This window comes from Pungitius pungitius, chromosome 15, assembly GCF_949316345.1.
Source record: "Pungitius pungitius chromosome 15, fPunPun2.1, whole genome shotgun sequence".
Classification (NCBI taxonomy): Eukaryota; Metazoa; Chordata; class Actinopteri; order Perciformes; family Gasterosteidae; genus Pungitius; species Pungitius pungitius.
In genome coordinates this window covers 8,293,920-8,311,953 of record NC_084914.1, presented here as the reverse complement: position 1 = coordinate 8,311,953, position 18,034 = coordinate 8,293,920, and the positions used below count along the sequence as shown (strand labels likewise).

Sequence of the window (18,034 nt, the reverse complement as noted above, 5' to 3'; positions counted from 1 at the left end):
AGCCACGAGCCTAAAATCGACACAGAAAAGCGGGTGATTAAAGAACCTCTTCGATGAAGACGCCGTGGAAGAAAAGGCGAACATATGGTTATTATCAAAATAGATTTTATTATAGACCTTCTGAAATCTGAATGCTGTTGCAACAGTTCAGGAGACTGCAACCATGTGAGCGAGAGAGAAAGAGTACAACATAGGTGAGGACCAAGCAACAAAAACAGGTTGGTATTTACATGTTCTGTGTGATAATGCAATGACAATTAAATCCAGATTTTATTCGTTTTTCATCTTGTGTACGTAGCTACAAATACATCATTGTTACAAAAGTTTTGAGTGGTCCAAAACCTTCAAGGGGTCTCTGACGTAGCAAAGATAGAATAAGGTTAGTACTTTCCGAAGCGGCACAAAATAGCAAACACACACCTGAATGCCGTGTAGACGCTCATCTAAAAACAAAACGTTATAAAATATCGCTCCACCGTCATAGATGTCATTGGAAATAGTGTCTTTGTAGTACAATCCAATCACTGCTGACTGTGGTAAGGAAACTTCAAAATACTCTTTAACTTCAGTACAAAACCTTCCAACACGACGTGTGTGTGTGTGTGTGTGTGTGTGTGTTTGTGTGTGCGCGTTAGTCGTCGGGGCTGCCAGATTACACATGGAATGCCATGAAGTCGGCTTCTGATTCAGATTCATCTTGGAGCACATTTCAATGAGATCCATGATGGCTTGAATAAAACACCTTCCTCTTTCACTAACCCAAAGTACAGCGAGACACAAAGACAACTTCAAACAGGATTTCTCAGCACTCTACACGTTCCTATGACTTTAATGTCATTTTATTTGGAGAAAAAAAAAAAACATTCCTCATGGTCACAACCCCGTGGTGATGAAGAGCCTCCATTAGCAAACAAAAGTCTCACCTGTGAACCCACAAATATTTTTATATATAATATATAGAGTTAAATGCCGATACCATGTTACATTAAGTCATTTTCTGCTATTCAACAAGCACAGATGTGCCTCAAGACGCTCAACACGACGAACAAAAGTGCCACCTGTCCCTACATCGGTCGGAACGCAGCCCGTCTCCAGAGTGAGCGCGCACCTGCGTGTGTATGTGTGTGTAAATTCTGGGCAACGACACACACACTGTAGTGTGTACCTGCTGGACACGAACTCCGGCCAGGAAGTGAAACTCAAGACGCTGCCCTGATTTTTAATGGCCACGCGGGGGAACAGGACACAATTAGCACGGCCCAGTCGGATTATCATTCAGCATTAGTTAGCAACCAGCCATTAATGGAGGAAACGAACACAATTACGACCTATTTGTTCACGTCAGATGGATGCGAGCGGTTGTAGACCTGCTGTCCCGCATCTCTCCCCCTTCTCTCCCTCTCTCTCTCTCCCTCGCTCTCCCCACAGATCATGATTCTCCTGCAGCTCGTTGCCTCACTACGGACACGAGAACAGAGCGGCCGTCTGATCGCGAGCTCGAGACCGAACAAGGGCGAGTTGAAGAGGACTTCACATCGGAGTTGATGTCTTTATGCCCAGCAGACAGAACAGTTCAACAGCTACAAAGATCTTCTTTTATTTGAGTTCCATGTTGACCTGATGAATAGTGAAAAACATTTCTGAGGAGAGTTGCAAAAACAAAGGACAGTTGAGCCTTTGAATAACTGTTTTAAACTTTGTTGAAATGTCTCAATTATGACACGGACATGTTAGATAAAAAAGAGCCCATAGAATTATACAGCTATACATCTGCATTAGAGACCGTTAGACTGCAGAGAAGTGGATGAATTCATCTCCCAACAAACAGCTTTGATCAATCAACCAACCATCCATCCCTCCCCCCCCCCACATGTACAGTAATAAAAAACCTGCAGAGATCATTCCAATCCAAATTCAAAACAATTATGTCCACAGGACATCAAATGCTGACATATGCAATATGCACACACCAACAGAAAACAACACATTTAGAATTATGGTACAAAGAATAAAAATAGGAAAGCAAGAAGAATCCTAAAGTTTTGGTTCGCACGGGATGGGTCCGACACGTTTGTACTGTGTAGTTACACAGACAGCTTGCACAGGTGTCCATACAGACCTGATACTTGTGCATATGAACTGGTCCTTTTGTGTACATAATGACTGACGGCAGGCCACGGCATCTGATGGGACTACAGCAGTGTGGCGGACAGGCAGGGACAGTCCCTCGATTTGGCTACAGTACACATTCGTAGTCGGTCCATTGCTCCCCCCGAACACGTGTCATTTCCTCAGGTCTAATACGCAGACCTGGAAGAACAGAAAGGAAGGCAGTCGGTCACAATGCTGTAGATTTGAGTCTGTCTGGAGGTGCTTTGGGGCTGAACTGTTCGGGTGAGAGGCGGAGCCCACGGGAAGAACTCACCGATCCATCCGACGCGCTCGCTCCCACTTTGTCCCCCGTGGCGTTCCAGCACACTTCGAAGATTCCTCCGGTCCCCCGGTAGCTGTGAACTAAAGCACCCGTCTGAAGGAACACACACACACACACACCAGCAATAAAATATCTTCAGCCTTTGTATTCATGCCAAGTGTGTACAGTTATTTGGGCTGTACAAAAAATGTGGTTAGATTTTGAAAGCATTTTCCCGGACCTGAGTGTTCCAGATGTGGACACACTTGTCAAAGGAGCCGCTGGCGAGGTGCCGGCCGTCGGGACTGAAGGCCACGCTGTAGACGGGCTCCTGGTGGCGGGTCAGAGTGTGGATGCACACGCCGCGCTCCACGTCCCACAGACGCACAGTGGAGTCAAACGATGCGCTGCAGAGACGGAACAGGGCGAGCTCAGGGCACCAACATATGAATCTAAGTCAAGTAAGTCTCACACCATCTCAATTATAGACATCTGAGTTTAAATTAAAGGTTGATTTTAAATATATGGCCAGATTTTGTGTGTACGGAGCCCCGATGCAGTGGCTCCGCAGCCTTCAACCACCCGCAGTGATGCAGGTAACAACGGTTAATACAACGTACCATGAGGGAAAATTTATCGCCCAAACACATTAATATATTTCCACTTAATGTATCAATTGCCTCCCAATCTGAGACAATATCATACTTGTGTCTTTCAGTAATATAAAATGGTTGCCATGGTCCACCACCCCTGCTCAGACATATTAGGAGTTCAGGATCATTGAGGTCGGGAGCCCACTCGGATCGGCTTGAGTGTGTGTTCTTTCCTCAAGGTCATTTGAGCCTCAGTGGCATCTTTCACAGGTGCATCTGAAAGGCGGTGACGCATTGAGGAGACTCGCGGCAGTCACCGCCGGTCAATAGCTAAAAACATCACAGCTGTACGTAAGTGAGCCCCTAGAACAGGCTCTGCTGATGCTGGTATCATGTGTCAGAGTCCAGGATAATGGCAAATAGCAACAGTAGAGTAGAGTTGTCCAATATTTCATTGATGAGGGCCTATTATGGAATGGGAGGGCGACCGAAATCTGATTTGAGTTTGTCATCTCTCTGCTGTAAAATACAATTGTTTCTTAAGATGTTCGGGTACTGCTGTGAGCCCTACCTGGCCAGCATGAGGTTGGCGCTGGGATTGTTGGTCCCAGGGCCTGTAGGGCTCCACTTGATGGTGTAGATTTCCTTACTGTGGGCCTGGAGGTCGTGGACGCACAAGTCCTGCTTCATACTCCAGATCTAAGCCAGAGAAGAGACCGGCTGTTACCGCCATGTTCGTCGACACACTCGATGAGGTCCGGTTAAGGGCCCATTGTGGGGCTCATTTTAGCCATCCAGCACATCTGCATGTTAATCGCACTGACCTTTAGTGTCATGTCATCGGAGCAGGAGGCCAGCAAGCTGCCAGTGGGATCCCACTTGATGGCGTTCACCTCATTCTACAGTGAGCAGGATTTAAGTTACAAAATAATACAAAGCAATTGGACTGATAGATGAGATAATTAATTCACTTCATCGATTAAGAAGTTTAAAGCCAATTCCTCCCAATAAGTGAGGGACTTTCCTCTTAGGGTCCTTGTTAGACTTCAGAAAAAATACACCACAAAGGCATGAATTAACTTGCAGAAAGTCAATGGCAGAATTCCCGTCTCACCGTGTGTCCCTGGAAGGTCTTGACAGGCCGGTCCTGACCCAGCTTACACACATGGATGCACATGTCCGTGCTGCAGGAGGCAAACGTGTTGTTGCTCTGCCAGTCCACGTCCAGAGCGGGCGCTGTAGGGAGGCAGAGGCAAAGCTTAGAGCTGCAGCAGCAGAAGGAGCACGAGGAGAAAGAATGGCACCAATATCACGGCCGGACACTAGTTTTCTTGCGGCCGCGTTGGATCTGAGAATTCGCGTTAAGCATTCTTGAAAAGGCAGACATGTCAAACATGCACAGCCGTTGTACTAAAGTGTGTAAAGAAAAGTTTGGTTGAATGTGGTTTGCGGGCCAAATCAGTTAAGCTTATTAAATAATATGAGACTATCGTCGATGTGATCTCAGCCAAACCTAATCCGTTTTAGCCAGACTGCACTCCGTCACTCACCGGAGTGGAAAGGAAATTGTTGCTTTGCTTCTCCCGTGTGGGCGTCCCAAATAATTGTTGTCTGTGTGGAGGAGGACATTTTCATTATTCATACTACATTCATGTCATTAAATAAATAAAAACATCACATACAACATAGAAAAGTGTGCTCGTATTTAACACCAGTTGACCTGAATAATGGGAGCGAGTTACACGGAGACGGTAAAATATCACACCCATGTTTTCATGCCTCAAATCCTCCAGCATTTTAACATTCAAAAGAGAGCTGAAGGTGATGCTGTGCATGCAAATATACTTTACACTAGATGGCCATATATTCAGCTCCTCATACGGTCGAGGAAACAACACATAATAAAACACCAGCTGATGCTCCTCAGCCAGTCAAATGCGCTTTCCGATACGCAACATGAATAATCACACATTTATTTTACTTGAAAAATGAGAAGATCATTTTTTGTGTTATTATAGTATGTATTATTTCAAATTCAACCAGTTTCAATACAACTGGCCAATGCAATAATTCACTAAATCTCAGTGAGAAAAAGACTCATAAAGTCATAGTGCTCCTAATGGAGATTTTGGTGATGTTTGAGTAAATACAGTTGTATATAAGATTCCACAGTTTTAACACTTCTTCCTGTTTAATTCTTGACAGTTTACCCTGAATTCTTATCGGTTGAATGAAATATGTTGGAAAAATACGTGATAATTAACGCCATAATGTTAATTATTTTTCTTAAAAAGAAAATCAGGTCATACTTCTAAAATATTAAATAGACCCCTCTCACATATTTGAATAATTTCACCCTCCAATCAATCATATATAATAACCATCCAGGTGTTACATCCCTATTTAACAGTGTTATAATGTCACATTTTTAGCAAGCAAAAAGTCACAATGTCAACCAAAACATCATTTGGCTAACTCATTCTTCTCTAAAAATCATAATCTTAAATCAATGAGCCTTACCTTGTCTACACCAGCACTGAGGATGAAGTTTCCTTTCTTGTTCCACTTAAGTGCAAATATTGGACCTTTATGCTGACCCAAAGTACTGGCCAGGTTACCTAAAAATATTTTAAAATGAGCACAGTTTAGAACAGGGGTGTCAAACTCATTTTAGGTTTAGGCCAGATACTGCCCACTGGTCAAAAGTGGGCCAGACCATTAAAATCACATGGGAGGGAGGGGGAGGTGTGGGGGGGGGTCTGTCCTACCGGGAGGGGTGGGTGGGTTGCCCACACATTCTCGACTAGCAAGCTACTTTTCCCTCAACTTTACAATCCAAATCATGGCGATCTGTTGGTGAACGACCGGGTCGCCCTGGTCCAACGGATGCACTCACTCACAGAGTGCGACCCCCGGTGGACTTTTTAGGAACAGCAGCAATTTATGTATTTCTGTAATTCTCACAATTGCAGTTATCCGGCGGGCCGAGCTGAACCCCTGCCTCGCCCCCCTCCCGGCCGGATTTGGCCCGCAGGCCTTGAGCTTGACACATGTGGCTTAGAAAGTGAGCAGAAGCACTTCATCGTCCGTGCATCCTCTGATCTTACCGTCTTTTGTCCATATTCTAGCAAAGCCATCGTACGAGCCCGTTGCTAGCAACGTCCCCTCGCTCTGAAACAAGGACAGCGTAGATTATCATCAGTTTCAGGTCAGACGCAGCTTTCTCAGTTTTTATTTACATACAAACTTGGCCTGTTAAATGGCACTTCATCAAGGAGAAACATGAAAGATGTAAGTAGTTGATTAAAGACAAATAACAGTGCTGATTGGCCATTGAGAACTGAGTTGTACAAGTCAGATAAAAAAAAGTTTGCAGCTGAGCAGCATTTAAAGTCCCCCCTCCCCGTGTGAGTTGCTCACCCCCATATATCTGGAAGAAGGAATGCCTTCAGCAGGAGGAGTCACTAGCATGCAAGCACCCCCCCCCCACCTCCTCTTACTAGAACTGACGTAACACATCGATGGTTCAAATAGACACACACTCACATTCCAGTCAAGTGAGGTCACATCTTTGTTGCTGGGTACGTCCTGACCACCTTCCCGTATGCAGTGCCTCAGAACCAGCTGAGTGGACCCGCCCGTACTGTTCTCAATCAGGTTCCAGATTCGTGCAGTCGAGTCCCCAGACCTGTGCACGCGCACACACACACACGCACACGCACGCACACACACACACACACACGGACGGACACACACCATTAGGCCGCTAACATGGCTACGACCCTCATAATCCGTACTGAAAGTGATATAAAACTGACCATCGCTGCTCTTTAGTAGGGTTGAGGTTTGAAAGCATTTTATGGAACCTGAACCCAGTATCAAATCCAAAATCTTTTAAAATCCCTATCAAACTCTTTCACATCATCTGTTGAGGAAAAAGGAGAAAGAAGTTTTACTAGCACAAAACTCATTAGCTGTAAGGTGGCCCCTAACCTCACTTGAGGTGTGCTCATGCTTAGAAGCAGGACTGCTGCATAAGTTCCTCATTTGTTGTTTATTTCAGAAACGTTAAAATACATACTACTACTACTAATAATAATAACACACATTGTGCTATGAAGGTAATTGATTACACTCAACTGTTCATTTTGGATTATGGTGATTGACATTTTATAAAGTCATAAATAAAGTCATCACACAAATTTCCATTTCCATTTTTGTGCGCAGGGCGATTTGTTTGAGCTCTTTTCCTCCCTGTTTATATCATTGATGGGCAGTGAATTCAGGCCTGAGGATTCTGATCGTAATAGTCTCCTCTGTGTATTTTTTCCGCATGAGATTGTGTCGTTTGCTCTGAAGGGTTTGGGTGTCATGTGACGCTTCACACTGACTCTTTCCGCCGTCTTTGAACATCTGAGACCAAATTAACATTTAAGAGTCGGACTGTTCTTGGTTAGAGGCCTGGGTCTCAGTCAACATTTGACCTTTGTGTAGAACGCCATGCGACAAGACTTCTGTGACATTTTATTATCAGATACAGCACAAGTGAAAAAATGTTAGTGGGTCCCAGCTGACTGACTACTGCTGACCCGCTCAGGATAAGACATCTTATAGCAATATGGTCAAAATGTCTGTATTCTGAAAAGTCTTTTGTTGACTGTGATATAGCCGAGGCTCTTTTTTTAGTGTCTCAGCCGCTGACTCTGTTCTTTTGTTTGGTTAAAAAACTGGAAGTGAAAAGCAGCCAAGAGGCACAGAGTGAACAGAACTCAACCTTACTCTTAAAGCAATTTGTTAGGTTTTGCTTTGCTTTGAATCTGCAGCAAACTTTCACACATGTGGCACTTCAGGTCCCCTATTAAGCAACCAAATAAGTGTACAAAATGCATATGGAAAGAGCAATGACAATGAAAAACCAATGACTTGAGTCAACAAAGAGGAAGGACTCACTCTGACACTCTCTGTTGTCCCTGAAGATGACAAACTGACCATGTTAAGATTTGTTTTTAAAATTAGCTAAATGACCAATAAGTAATAGATAGTTTACTTTAACTCACAGGGTCCTTTAATGCTAAATAAGTAAGCCTACTCTTGCCCAACTGGACCAGAATGTCATTAAAACTGCATTTGTACTGAATGTAAAAAAAAAAGCAATGCTAATAACGTTACTCACTTCTTGTATTAAAACACTAATCATGCATTAATCATCAACTGTCTCTGTAGAAATGACATGTCCCCATAATATTCTAAACCAGGGACCATGCGTTATGACCAGCGAAGCAATGGATGAGGAGGAGCTACTGACCCCGAGGCGAGGAGGTCGTTCACTGGGTTCCAGGCACAGATAAAGACTTCGGATTCGTGTCCTCTCAGCACCATCGCTTTGCTTTGAGGGATCTCCACGTCCCCGTCCACCTCCATCATCTCCGAGTGGTGATCTACAGAGAGGAGGGAGATTATTCACTTTAAAATGAATAGCCAGCGTTTCCCTACATTTCTTGCCCACCTTTTCTATACGGCTAAGTGTATGAACAAAAAACACCAGCAGAGGCTCATGAGGAAAGTCTGACATCACCAGATTTCTTACAAAGTAATAAGAAGTAAGAGTAATTCCCCAGCAGAATGGAAGAGGAACTGGTTCTTGACATGGCTCAACAATGTTGTTCGAAGTGTAAATCAGCTTGAATACCCAACAGCTGCAGATTTTAAGAGCACGGTGTTCTTGTTATTGACCAAGAATGGTTATAGTAAACCCCGGCTTGACCAAAAGAGTAGGCACTGGAGTTATGGAGCCCATGTAGGATTAGAGCAGGTTGGGTGGTTTTGAAAACAACCAGACCCCTTTTTTTCCTTTCTACGCTAAAACAAATAAACAAGTATTTTCAGGAAAAAAGTGAGTAGAAACATGGAAAAAGTTCTACACCGGAAGGATCAAACCACGAGGAAACACATGTGCAAGTTTCAGGAAAACAACGTTGTAGCTTTAAGAAATATCAAGCAACCCACAGACTGTTTACCAAAAAATAAATTCAATTTTTTTTACTGCAGCTGTCAAGCGAAAATAGAACAACATGCAAGACGAGCACTATTGATTTATCTTACTGCACACTATTTCAAATAAACTTTGCTATGTACTTTCATACTACACAGCCCGTCTTTGAAGAACTCAAGTCTTTTGTTTGTTTATTTCACGGACAATAAACTAAATTACAAAAAAATATAATGGAGTGAATGCAAAACAGTTTACACTACATCTTATCAACATGAATTTCATTATATTAAAGCGCTTAAGAAAAGGGTGTATAATCCTGAATAAGAATCAGTCCTTGATTTTAGTTGACTAATCCCCTCCCCCCCCCCACACACACACACAGAGCACAAGAACACCAATCCTTTGCTTAGGAGCCGATACAGAGTGTTTACAATTATGAGCTAGCTTACTGGATAAGGCGTGGGATCCGTTCTCCTCTCCGTTGGCAGCACCCTCTCCATTCTTGGTGCTTCCCTGAGGCCCCGTCCCGCTGCCACTGCCGGCTGCCTGCTGCTGCTGCTGGGCCAGCTTGTCCCTGTAGGCCTGCTGCCTGGTTTGGACCACATCTGGCATTACGGCGTCGATCAGAGATAGCGACTCGATGGGCCGTCCGTCAAATAAGGTCCCATCCTACAGAGACAACACATTTATATTCAATTAAATGTAATTCAGAAACAACATGAAAAATAAAGCTGACGGTGCTCCTAGTGCTCCCCTTCTTGCCAACATGTTGTGGAGTTACAGTAAGTACAGAGTGGGAGCCTGACCTCATTAATGCTGACTTCAGCCTCCACATACTGCAGGCCCTTCTGGATGATGGAGATGAGGGCAGCAGGGGGCACAAGGGCTCCATTGATGTTGGACTGGCTGATGTGGCTCTCTATGCCGAAGGTGAATGCTGAGTGGGAGAAGCCTTGAGGAGGCACAGATAATTGGGAAGGTAGGATGGTGTCAAAGATCAATTACAAAAAGTCAGGAGCAGAACTATACAATATTACATTCTAAAGATTTAAAAAGTAAATGCAATAGAGATTTACCTTAGAAAATTGTAAAACTTACCGGACTCTTGCAGGTATCTGTAAACCAGGAAATTGACTTCATCACTGCTTATGCTCATTTTCAATCCTGGTGATTAAACCATTGGGTCAGCATAGGATACGAGCCTGTACAAGCAAACAAAAGAGAGGAGAATCTTCCTTAATTAAGAACAGCTGAGAAAAGGTTTGAGTAGTATCTTCACCACACAAAAGTAAGGTAACGATAGTTAAAGAAGATGTTATACAATGAGGCACTGTGCCAAGAGGCAGAGGAAAGTACACACACACACACACACACACACACACACACACACACACACACACACACACACACACGATCGTGTTACACTACGAGGGTAACTAAAGAGCTCACTAACAAACTGGCAGAGAAGAGGAAGAAGATAACCTTGCTTGACCTAGATCTTGCAATTTCCATACAGAGATGCAGGAGAAGGCCAGCTGTTATCTATCTGATACATGGTAATGTTTTGGCTACCAAAGCCTTCTAGCTCTAGGCAGGGCACCAGTTTCCATTCATTAACCTACAACTGGGAATAATTATCAGCTGCCTTGGCAAGGCAGGCTGGGTAGTTTGGACCAAAATGTCCAGAATAAATGGGTTTTAAACCTCAGCAATAATAGAACCTACAGTGCTTGCATCTGGGCTCCTCATTCATTTATGCAGAACCCGCACTGTTGAAATGGGACTGTGGAAATAAACAAGAGGTCTGGACAGAGGACAGAACCTCTACTGTTTCCAATATGCCAGCCCGCTGAAAAGTCAACATGTCTCCTGCCATTTCCCAGAGGCTGAGGTCCAAGACCAACTGCACCAAGAGGCGTGGAATCTAGTAGAAGTATAGCAGCTATCAGGATTTAGAGTCCTGATGGCTAGTAGCAGGCTTGTGTTTCTAGAAACCTAAGCACCACTACCGGTACATTGACTTAACGTCTGTTCACAATAAATGCAAAAAATGTTTCTGCATTAAATAATATGTTATTTGTTTTGGTAAACCACTACTTTACATTTTGTTAGGGGTCAGTATAGTTATGGTGCACTGACAGCTGGTATAGCACTGCATATACAACACAAGCTGGTTTTAAAAGGGTACCACCAAACGTTATCGCCATGGAAGTGATGCAGGAATAGTGAATGGGATCAGAGCTCAGTTACTAAAATAGGTCAACTGATTCCATTGACTGACATAAGTGACTGTGCAATATTTCATTATCATATAGACCTAAGACTTAGGTTCACTGCATTGATCAAGCACACTTACACCTCACTGCTTATCTAGTAGAGAGCTCTAAAGATTTTTAACTCACTGACATTGGTCTAACATTACCAGAATCCCAGGCTACTTTAGAAAAGTGTCAACATAGACCTGGTGTTGAGTGAATCTCTGGAACAGATTGGTGACTCAGAGGGATGGTTGGTACCATCTTGTTTATGTGTAAAATAAGTTTTAATCAAATTTTGTTTGAAACTAATTTTAAAATGTATTAATTTCTACTTCACTTTTCAAGCAGCGAGACTTTCTTGTTACTGAAAAATGTTAAACGGTGGTTAACAGAGTATCAAATGCAGGTCAATATGCAATCCAGAATGCATTTAATAACAAAAAGTATTTTTTTTATTTTGCGGCATCGTTTAAGTAAAAAATCACAGTGCTGTTTGATTACAATGCAGAACTCAACAATATAAAATGTAATATATAAGCTTTGCTCCGTATTGGTTTGTGTAATTATCATACTTGCCAAAGAGTTACATAAGAACATTTAAATATCATATATATATATATAGTAAATTGGGATGAAACACGTTCTTTGAAAGCAGCTTCTTAAACTGAAACACCTAAATGTTGTCATTTAGGACCAATACATACTGCTACACATTTAAATGTATCACCACACCAAAACTTACTGTGCGTACATTTGAAACCACCACACTAATAAAGTGAGTGAGATGAACATAAAAATGACAAAGAAATACCACCAATCAGTTGTGGTCCCGTCAATGTTGTTGATACTCTGACAGAGATTGCTCTCTTTCAACCCAGTCACATTTCCTCAGTTTATTGCTGGAAAAGGCTTCAACATTTACGATCAAGTGGACATTTTAAGCAGTAATCTATTCAAACAGCTGTACCAACTGACAACTGGTTGTGCTGGTAATAGATATTTCAATGAGATTCAACAACGTATAAATAGTTAAATTCAAAAAAGCATAGAAGCTGCAATCAAAGAGAAGGTTTAACATTTAACACTGGAATTCATTACCCATGTGGTCGAGATGTCTTCAGATGTGCATCATAGCGCCGTTGTCCTCAGCAAACTTTCAGCCCCTGAGTGTAAAAAAAAAAAAGATATTGAGTGCTTGATGAATTATACTAAAGAATCTGGAGTGGTCATCACAACTGATGCAGGGGGCAGCTGAAATGTTGCCTTATTTTCTCCAATACTGTAAACAACTCCATCTTTAATATAATTACTATCACTAAATAAAATTGATATATATATTATAAAAAATTTGTGTTAAATAGCTTCCTTTGCGTGCTTTTTAAACTTCCCACCATGTGTGATGGTTTAGTAAGCTTCCCTGATGTTCCAGTTAGTGCGTAAATAACACTTTTGCTCATGTTAACATGTTTCAATCTCGATTAAGCAGCAGAAGAAGCATACAGGCCAAGTCAAACACACACAACTGTGTTTCTCTGTCAGTCCTGTGACAAGTTATCTTAATTAGAATCAGCGTATCGATGTGGGTGAAAGGGGAGTGAGCAGAAAGTGTTGAGAACAAAGGGGCATGTAACAGAACAATAATATAAACTGGGTCAGCAATACAAAAGAATATTAGTGCAATACATGACGTATACGGGAAAGATAGTAATTAAAAGGGGAAGAATGCTGATGTCTCGTGTAGAGTAAATATGAAATGCTATTGGCACACAATAAATACATTGTAGATGCTTGCTGCCTACAATTTTCACTGACATCTCAATTCTGGTACTGGATGCCCCAACGGGGCCAATGACTGTAATGTCTTTCGCACCATTTATTTAAATGTTTCTTTTGGGGCCCTGGTTCAGCTGTCCCTCCACGGTACGGTTGATTTAGCCAAATGCATTCAAGTTTAAGTATATGGTCATCTGCCGGATGCTAAACAAGCGAGAGAGCTACTTGAAATGTATTCCCCATCCCCCACGCACTGTTGCGACTCAATGGGCCGAAGAAACTACAGTAACTACGTTAGACAGACGGGTCACTAAGTGGATGAACAGGGGAACTCGGAACAGACTTTATCCGCGCATGTTAGTCTGGGTAATTGTCAAATTAACGATATTGTTGCTTTTTTCTTCTTCGACAAATGTAATTAACGTTTATATTTACCACCACATTTAGCGCGGTGCTCTATTTCCACTTCTGTGACCTGACGTTAGCACGCAGGCTAACATGCGTGTTATCGTAGTTTCACGTTGGTGGCGACTGTAACGCTAACGGTCACCACACATGGCTGTCAGGCGAGAATTGGGCTGAATTGTTTTATTTGACCGGGGCACCAACAATGAATAACTAACGTTGTTAAACTTAATGCATTGACGCCATATGGTTTAGCGCTGTGTTCTACAGATTTTGGGCTAACGCTTGACTCAAATAACGTAAAGTTAGCTTCTTTAAAACAGTATTTCTGAGTACAGTGAAATCAGCTTGACATCACTTCTAGCACGCTAGCTAGGTTGCTAACACTAGCATGCTATGCTAATGACAGCGTTGCTACAATCTCGTACCTACTTGGATAAAACCTTTCAATAGACGATATCTTCCACGGCTCGTGTGTTCAACTCAGACCATGTTATCTCTTTAATCGATTGCAAGACCGGCTTTTTACGCACATGTATAACTATCGATATGTTATAATATTTAAACTTAAGCCCGGCGGTAAAGACCCAGCAACGGCTTCAGACGTTCGACTCGGTGGAGTGACTCGTCATGCAAAAATGAGCCGCCTGTAACTACTGTTATTCCAAAGCGCCGCTTTCTAATGCTACACGTTATGAGCTGACGAGGGAAATGTGTTGAGCGTATTTGTTAAATACTGCAGAATAGGATAGGTAACTTATGAAAGATTACTGAGTAATACTTATATACGTCACAAAAGCAGTACTCATACCAAGCATTACTAGGATATAAAGCTATGTTAGATGACAAACCTAATTTCCAAAAGCACCAGACAAGACCTCGTGGTTTGCTGAGGTGAAAGTCGCCCTGAAACGTTGATTTAAATGAGCTCCTGGTCCGTTTGACAGGTACACAGCAAAATGTAGCCACATTTCCTCGTTGAAATCGACCAATGAGACGCAGTTGCAATGTATACCCAGGCCTCTGGAAGTTTGTCCCGTAGCCAAGCACTAGTCATAACAACAGTCCTCGCCCATCCCCCACTACACCCCATTTCTGCTTGTCTGGTCATCACTAGCCATAGATTAATGACACCCTACCCCCTTTCCTTTGCTCAGTCATTCAGACTGAGAAAGTCAACAACAAGCTTACATCATCATTGCAATATGTGTTTTACACCGTGTTTTTTTCGTGTACATAATCCATAACCATATTCATTCATCCAATGTTCCAAACGAAGATTATTGCCTGACATTCATGCCCTGATTGTCTGTGATGAAAGATGAAAAGATTTGCATGAGTAAAAAGTGTCTGCAGACCATACAAGACATACATTCTGTATGTCTTGTATCACAGTTACATTTACTGTAATTAGTTGCTATCCACACTTAAGTGGCTGCACTACCTCAACCTACTGTGATGTGAGATGATGAAATAGCATGAAATGTTTAATTGGGTAGAATTCAATTAGTACAACAGCAGCAAGTGTGCAGTATATTCAATATGCACTTTGTTGCAGTGTTTTTCGAAAACTTAAAATGCTTTGCTGGAAGCACAGATCCCCTTATAATATCCCCCCATTATTTCTGATACACATCCTGTGTATCCTTACAAACAAATAACCATAACTTAAAAAATATAAATATTTTTTGAGGCAAATCATTTAATCAATGCAAAATTGTCCTTGTAGTCACCAAGTTCACAATGAAAATGTAGCCCGACGTTCAGAATTAGCGTGCAATTGGATGATAAAAGTTTCATAGGGTACCCTGTCTGATTTACTGTGTTGTTGAGTGATGGATTATTTGTATGGTGCTCTAAACCATTGCAGTCCACTGACTTTGTGCCTCTTCTTCCTCAGCCTCTGAGCTGTTTGATCCACCCACTTCATTGTATCAGTGCTCATCTGGTCCTTTGACAACATCCTTCCAGTTCCATCCGACCTGAATAAAAATTTCATCAACACATTCACCCATATGAATGGATGGTATGTTACATTGTCTTTTTTACAAAACCCAGGGCAATATCAGGATGATTTTATTAATGGGTGATTTCCCCACTTTCTGCCTCTTGATTCTTTCTCCTCAAAGTAGGAGGAATGCAAATCTGTTCTCTATCACTCCCACCGTGTGAGGGTGTTTTGGCTGCCAGCTAAGAAATGTGAAGCAAATTCCTCCTCTCCAAAGCTTTGTTTGCAGCAAATGATTTCATCCGCTGTAGACATTGTGAATTGACTGATCACTTCTCTTTGACAGTAAAGCCTACTCTTCCATAGCACATGTACATACTGGACTTTAATGTACAGTAAAAGGATAAGCGTCCAGCATAAACTTTTCCAAATGTCTACAACACGAGTTGCTCTTGATAAAATAACATTATCACTAGTTCCCTCTATAAATGTGAGGCAGGAAGGAATACAGCAGTATGGCATCTGTGTGGGGGCGAGGAACTAATCCACAGGACAATAACACAAGGTTGCTAGGGATGCGATAACAGCGGCAAGACTGATAAATATGTACCAGACCTGTTGGTATTGTGTAATTGCTTGGATACTGCTACACGAGTGGCAGCAAGCTTTATCACCTGCCTCAGCAACAGCAGGGTTTGTCTTTTTCTTTTTGTGTTTAAAGAGGAGGTAAAACAAGCAGGAGATTATTGGTTTCACTGAAGATAACAATTCATAGTCTTAGATTGTCATGTCTTAAAAAAATAAAATACATAACGCTGTGAATAATAACTAGATACCACCCCTAAAAAAGGAGTACCTATGTTTGATCCCCTGTTGCTAACATTTGCAGTATAGGAAAGCTGTTTTCTTTCTAAAAATAAAAGCAACCATCACAAAGAGTTCCAACCTAAAACTGTGTTACTTCTTTCAGCAGAGGGATGCATGACCCTATACAACACAAACACAATGAACACCAAATACTGCCTTAGGTCCAAGCTACATGCCATATGTTAAATAACAGCAAATCCAATGTAGGACTTGACCTAACAGCTGAGCCCATCGCATCATTAACGTTACATACTGCTAATGTCTGCAGGCGAGTAACGGATAGGAAAAGAGGAAATGGGAGCAAGAGAGGAGACTGGAGCTCAGCTTCACTGCTTCCTCAGCAAGGTCTATTTATAGAGCCCGATAAAACAAAGCAGTAGAATTGCCTTTCATCCCCCCTGTTTCACCTCCAAATGTGGTACTCAAAAACAGTCTGCGCCTCTTTGTAGCTATGTTTAGGCCAAACTTCAAATAAATATGGCTTTCCATCTGCCCTTGAGTCTTTTTTGTTGTCCTACAATACTTTTGCATATGCTTTCTGGCTTACTGTATAAAAAATTGAGTTTTTCAGGCTAAATTTAAGCCCTGGGTATAATTAAATGGTAAAAGCAGGGAAGCTTTGGAGTGATATGTTTGTGCTACATCGTACTCTCAGGCTGGATGTGGCTCGGAGGAAGCGGTGGATCCAAAGAGGAAAGCAGTACACACTTCTCAGGAGCTGACCCGATGCTGCGGCTGCCAAGATGGCTCATCCACACTGTGGTCTGCGAGAGAAAATCCTCCAGCTGCTCAGGAAATCACAGCCCACATAACACATCTCATAAGAAAACAATAGTTGTTTTTTTCAGGTCCAGCATGCAAAGCTAATTTTCTAATGTATGAAACTAAATAAAAGAAGCCGCCATCCCAGGGCTTTTGAGCATTTAGTCCATTGAGGAGGCTCCTGGAAATGATTAGTGTTCATTTTCTCTGAATCATAGAAAAATAGGTCTGATTCATTTACCTGGAAACATTTACTGAGGAATAGAGGTTAAATTACACCTTTAGCAACTGACCACCTAATCGGTCTTTAGCAAGGCACTTTTCAAAACTTATTTATATTTTTCCACACTTTTACAGTTGTCGCATTACCAACATGAAAGCGTCACTCCCAAAAATTCCTAATCATTCAATGAGATCTGTTGCTTTGTTCAGCTGCCGAGGTTACAGAGACCTCTTGTGGCAAGTCACAGAGCAACGTTTTCCAATCAGAGACTGAAGCTGTGGCCTCCAAGTTGTTCCTGCAGCCTGTGCATTATTTCATATGGAAAGGCAGAGGTGTTTGAAATCACAGCTCTTGAACTCCTGTAAGGATGTGCTGCAACGTACACTGCAACGGACACACAGCCCAGCCAACCACAGACAGTTATTTAGAGGTACAGGGAAGATTCGTTGTTCCGGACCAGCTAATTTTAAGCATGACAACATTGTACAGGGACCTCATGTTACTTACACAGGTATGGCAGGCATTCTATTCACTTAGGGACGGACTTTAAATAAGAGGTAGCCAGTTGCTGTCCCTGGGAAGGACCATGTTGGAGAGCCACAGCTGACAGTTGTAGCCTACGGTCTGGATTAGCATAACAACACGGATTGAAGAGGTAAGATCCCACTGATTGTAAGTATTATCACCACTATTTCATGCCAGCTTACACGGATCACACTCAAACGCTGGGACCCGCTGTACTCTGAAGGTGCAAAGACAGGAGATGATTACAGACTTTGTAAATACCAATTGAGATGGTC

General features: G+C 42.3%; 1 protein-coding gene across 3 annotated transcripts; it reads right to left on the bottom strand.

The window, feature by feature from the left end:
- Positions 1 to 850: 850 nt before the first annotated feature.
- On the bottom strand, positions 851 to 14,486 carry tbl1xr1b (TBL1X/Y related 1b). 3 transcript variants are annotated; one of them, XM_037457792.2, is made up of 16 exons: positions 14,286 to 14,486; positions 12,355 to 12,419; positions 10,097 to 10,200; positions 9,805 to 9,950; positions 9,448 to 9,667; positions 8,312 to 8,444; positions 6,553 to 6,694; positions 6,114 to 6,177; positions 5,527 to 5,624; positions 4,557 to 4,617; positions 4,121 to 4,242; positions 3,831 to 3,905; positions 3,578 to 3,705; positions 2,655 to 2,820; positions 2,426 to 2,527; positions 851 to 2,310 (listed from the first exon to the last, which is right to left on the bottom strand). In XM_037457792.2, exons 3-16 carry the CDS (start codon positions 10,152 to 10,154, stop codon positions 2,284 to 2,286), a joined length of 1,542 nt encoding a protein of 513 aa, XP_037313689.1. In that variant the 5' UTR covers positions 10,155 to 10,200; positions 12,355 to 12,419; positions 14,286 to 14,486; the 3' UTR covers positions 851 to 2,283. The 3 variants fall into 3 exon arrangements, with proteins under 3 accessions (XP_037313689.1, XP_037313688.1, XP_037313687.1); XM_037457791.2 differs by lacking the exon at positions 14,286 to 14,486 and adding an exon at positions 13,863 to 14,054; XM_037457790.2 differs by lacking the exon at positions 14,286 to 14,486 and adding an exon at positions 13,867 to 14,054.
- Positions 14,487 to 18,034: the final 3,548 nt, after the last annotated feature.